Raw genomic sequence first — 5,516 nt, 5'->3', positions numbered from 1 at the left:
TATATATATTTATATGAATAGTATATTAAATAAGTTGTTCATTTCGATGATTATAAAAAAATATAACAATGAAAGAAGAAAGAAGCTGGATTGTATAATTAGATTAAAGAATTTATCATTATATATTTGTAAGAAAATTTTCACATGAATATGTATATATATATATATATATATATGTGCACATTAAAAAAGACTTAAAAAATGTATTCATTTTGTAGATGACAAAAAAATAAATAAATAAATATATATATATATATATATATACATATAACATATATACACATAACATATACATGTCCATAATGTTCACCCCCTTGATATATTAAAACTTGAATGAAGATGGTTTTTTAACACTTTTCACAAATTTCGTATTTTTGAAATCATGAAAGGTTGCATATTTTTTCTTTAAAGTGTCTGTATTATCATCTCTTCTTAAAATATTTCTTATTTGTTTACTGATAAGAAAGAAATTGTGTACTTGATTTTTTTGGTCATTTTTTTCAAGGCCTATTTTGAAATTATCTATAATATTATCCTCATCATGATATTCTAACAATATTTGTAATGCTTGTTTTATATATTTTTTGGTATCCTCTAATTTTGCATTTATAAAATCTAAGAAAGGTGATGCAAAATCGCTTATACGGAATTTTATTAATTCTTTTTGTGATAAGTTTTTTAGAAACAAATAAACAAAATAAGACAATTTTTTGGATATAGAAGAATTCTTATCATTCGAATAGGAACATATTAATCTTAACATCTCATAGTTATTTATGTTATTACTATGTAACATAAATTCTTCAATTGCATTAGTTACACATTTATTTAAAAAATTATTTTTTATATCCAATTTTTTTATAATATGTGGAAATATATAAACAAAAAATTTACATAAAATTGCCTTCTCTTCCTTTAAACTCTTACATATGTATGTTATAGTTAAAAAACTGTTCTTACATATACATGAACGAACACTACAACAGTAATTTATTATATGAGGAATGACAATCTCCAAATTATTCCATTCCTTAAATTTATTACAATTTTTTGATAATATCTGAATGTTTGTTAAACAAATAAAATCGTTCATCCAATTTATTTCGCTAGGAACTTCTTCACCTGAACATTCATTTTTTAAAATACATTCATTTTTAGATATACATTGATTTTTAGCTGTACAAATATTTTCACCTGAACATTCATTTTTAGCTGTACAAATATTTTCACCTGAACATTCATTTTTACCTGAACATTCATTTTTACCTGAACATTCATTTTTACCTGAAAATTCATTTTTACCTGAACATTTATTCTCATTAGCACAACTTTTTCCCTTTTCGCAATAATTACAATTTTTCTCATTCTCACACCAATCACCATTTTGATGCTCTTGTTTTGTTATGGTATCCTCTTTTTTAATATTTGTTTTTAAAATTTTCTGTTGAACAGTGCAGCTCAATTTAGCTATATTTCTTTCCACTTTTTTTATATCATGATGATTTTGATCATTATTATTTTTCCTTTGCAGATTATTCGATGTACCTTTTACTTTCGTTTCTTTTTCCTGAACTTTAAAAAAATACGTTATAATATCATCATAAATAAGTGAGAGTGCAAATTCATCATAATTATTTTTTATACACACATTTTCTTGTTCTTGTTCTTTTTCTTTTTCTTTTTCTTCTACACCTATATCATTTGCTCCTTTATTTAAATTAAAATTATCACAGTTTTTATTTTTAGTATGGTCCTTTTTATCATTATTTTTAATATTAATAAGATTAGTCTTTTTTTCTTTTATACATTCATTAAAACATTCCTTTTTGTCCTTAAAAAAATGTTCATTTTTTTTATTAATTAAACCATATGGTAAATTATAAAATGATGGTAATTCTTCCCATTCATAATATTTTATAAGAAAGTCAGGTAGGGTATTTTCATCTGCGTGATTTTTACTTGGATATGTTTTTTTTATATTTCTATTATATTCGTTTTCAATAGATTCTTCTAAACATCCATCTACTACCCTTTTTTTGTTATTATATTTACATTCATTATTATTACTATTACTATTATTATTATTATTATTATTATTATTATTATTGTAATGGTTTTCATTCTTACCATTATTTGCGGAAATAGTAATTTGCGTCATTCTTATTATAAGTTGAAAAAAAAAAAAAAAAAAAAAAAAAACAACTACCTATTTTAAATATTATTTGTGCACGTAAAAAGTTAATTATAAAAATATAACAAAATAAACAAAGGAATAAATATGTAATCAAATAAATAAACACAAAAAATATACATATATAAATATATATTTTTTTTTTCAGGGTATGCTCTTATTTATATAAGAATAAAAAGCACAAGTAAATAAAAAGTTGGTACACAAAAGATCATATATATAAATTGTGATCATTTTTTCATATCTTCTTTTTTTCACTTTATTAGAAAAAAAAAAAAAAAAGGTTCGGAAGTATTCTATTTATCTCTTTATGAGATATAATATATATATATATATTACATATAAAATATAATATTTCGGTATATGTTTTTTTTATACTAATGTTTATAAAATAAAAAAGGAAGAGGAATGCGTACACATTATATATTATATATATATTAAATGATATGTACTTTTTTCATTTTTGTATATATTAAAATATTTTATATGTATATCATTTAATATATTTATGTCTAAACATATATATTATATATATATAATATATAATTAGAAATTTATTATATGTGTTATATATATATTTATATATATGTATATATATTATTAAAATATATGAACTGCAAATAAAGAGGAACAAAATGCATATATAATTTTTCTTTAAATTCATTATAAATGAATATTATTCATATACATATATATATATAATATATTATAATTAAATACATTTAAACTATATTATTATTTTTGTTTACAAAATAATAGGTAATAATAATAATATTAAAAAAAAAAAAAATAATAAATAAATGAAATAAAAAAAAAAAAAAAAAAAAAAAAATGCATTTTAATACATTTATATAATTATATATATTATATATATAGAGTGTGATGCCAACATTTTTTGGGAAGGTATTTTTTTCTATAAAAATATTTATATAATTATACATATTATATATATATATATATATAATATATATATTATTAAATGCTGAAATAAATAATTTAATATCTTTTTATTTTTTTAAAGTGTATATATTTTTAAACATCCAATAAGGATATATCAAATATATGTAAATATATATATATATATTATATATATATAAAGTGTACAAAAAAAAATATAAAATAATAAATAAATAAAATAAAATAATACAGTATAATATAATATAATAAATATAAGGAAAAAATTAAGACAAATAAGAAAATAAAAAAATAATAACAAACTTACGAAAACAAGGTAGTCAAAAATATAAAGAATAAAATGTATTAACTAATAATATGTGTACATATATAAATAAAAAAATAATAACAAACTTACGAAAACAAGGTAGTCAAAAATATAAAGAATAAAATGTATTAACTAATAATATGTGTACATATATATATATATATTTTTATTTTCTTTTTAATTTATTTCTAAAATAAAAGCATATCATAATGTTGAATATATATCTTTAGTATATTTCATATCTGTAATTAAAACTTTTTCTATATATTCCTTGAAACCTTTCATTTGAGGTATATGAGAAATCTTATTTAAATATTTTTGCACCTCATCATCTTCCATATTATTTAATATATTATAATGTACAGATCCATATATGTTTCTTAACATTACATTTGCTGGCACAGAACTATGATTTATTTTATCAATTTCTTTTAGGCAAACCAAACTTAGTTCCCTATAATAATTGCACTAAAAAAAAAAAAAAATAAAATAAAATAAAATAAAATAAAAATAAAAATATATATATATATGTATAAGTATATATTTGAATATTCGCATGAACAGTTCATGTAAAATATATATATATATATATATATATATATATATATATATAATACATTAACATTTACATGAACAGTTCAGGTAAAAAAAAAAAAAAAAAAATTTACACAAAGGTAAAAATATATATAATAATATATTAAAAAGGTATACAAACGCACATATATATATATTAGAAATACTAAATTGCACACATTTAACATATTTTATATATTTCACATATTTTATATATTTCTTTTATTTAATATGCATCGTAATCTTATTACCATGTCCATAAAAATTTTTATTTGCTCTTTTGTATTCATATTTTTATTTAAGGGTGGATAGTATTCCTGATTGACATTTAAGTTAGTTACAATATTTTGGTCATTTAAATACATAGATTGATCGCTTATAAGAAAATTGGGTTTTGTAATTATTTCTTGTATGGTAGGTTGTTGTATTTTATCATCTTGTTTTTCGTTTTGTGTTGTATCATTCTGTGATTTATTTTGTTCGTTCTTTGCGTATGGTTTTATTTCGGTTCTACAGATAGGACATGTTTGTTGTTGTATGAACCATGATTTTAAACAATCTACATGAAAAATATGTGAGCAGGATAATTTTTTGGATCCTTCTTTTAAATCATCTCTACATATGATACAAGTCCCAGCTTCTTTTAATTCTTCTTCTGTTGCATTTGCGAATTTTGTTTCAATATTTTTGGTGAGTTCTCTATATTTTTGAAAGGATTTAAATCTTGAAATTAGTGTTTTAACTACATGTATAATATCTGCAGTCATATGTAAAGGCAAGTTACTGAAATTGTTTAAAACAAATACTAGTATGAAAACTAAAAATATTATCAAACTCATAATATCATGTAAGATATCTAGAAAAAACAAAATGGTGGCTTTTGAAGACAATCCATTTGGCGATCTCAAATCGATTACATTAACAAAAAATTTACATATGGATATTTGACATGACTCAAATATACTTAAGCATTCAAAAAATAACCATAAATACATGGTCGAATTTTTTAAGGAATTCTTATAAAAGTAAGTGAACAACGTAAGGTTCGCAATTGAGAGTAGGCACATAAAAATAAACAATTTAACTAGAACTCGTGTTCTAGGTACACCCAGTTCAAAAATCTAAAAAAATAAAAAAAAAAAAAAAAAAAATAAATAAATAAATATATATATATATATATATGTACATATGTACCTATGTATCATTATTTTTATATTTATATTTCTTTTTTTTTACATTTGAAACTCGAGAATATAAGACCAAGTGATATGCCTTAAGGATAACTATGATAGATAAATATTTAATTAAGATGATGGAAGAAACCTCTTTTCCATTTATTGTAGGTTTAGATAACACTAAAAATAAGATGGTATCCATTATAAAAGCCCTGGCATTATCTATAAGCTGTTCGACTTCTAAGTATCTGAGTTCTCCAATAAAAACGTTTAATAGTAATTTACATAATACTATAAACACCATTAAAAAAAAATTATAAATTATCTTCAAAAAAAAAAAAAAAAAAAAAAAAAA

At 20.0% G+C, this 5,516-nt stretch overlaps 2 protein-coding genes across 2 annotated transcripts; both read right to left on the bottom strand.

The window, feature by feature from the left end:
• Positions 1–322: 322 nt before the first annotated feature.
• Positions 323–2,158, bottom strand: PGSY75_1422600 (hypothetical protein; the record flags this gene model as incomplete). Its single annotated transcript, XM_018787925.1, has 1 exon — positions 323–2,158. The coding sequence occupies one exon, from the start codon at positions 2,156–2,158 to the stop codon at positions 323–325; it is 1,836 nt and encodes a 611-aa protein (XP_018639297.1).
• Positions 2,159–3,617: 1,459 nt separating this feature from the next.
• Positions 3,618–5,486, bottom strand: PGSY75_1422500 (ERAD-associated E3 ubiquitin-protein ligase HRD1; the record flags this gene model as incomplete). The annotated part of the gene is made up of 3 exons (XM_018787924.1): positions 3,618–3,881; positions 4,238–5,107; positions 5,223–5,486. Coding segments are annotated over 3 exons (1,398 nt in total), but the record flags the coding sequence as incomplete, so codon positions are not given.
• Between the last annotated feature and the right edge of the window lie 30 nt (positions 5,487–5,516).

This window comes from Plasmodium gaboni, chromosome 14 (assembly GCF_001602025.1).
Source record: "Plasmodium gaboni strain SY75 chromosome 14, whole genome shotgun sequence".
NCBI classification, from domain to species: domain Eukaryota; phylum Apicomplexa; class Aconoidasida; order Haemosporida; family Plasmodiidae; genus Plasmodium; species Plasmodium gaboni.
Note: the sequence above shows the minus strand (reverse complement) of the source record. Positions and strands in the feature narration are given on the sequence as shown.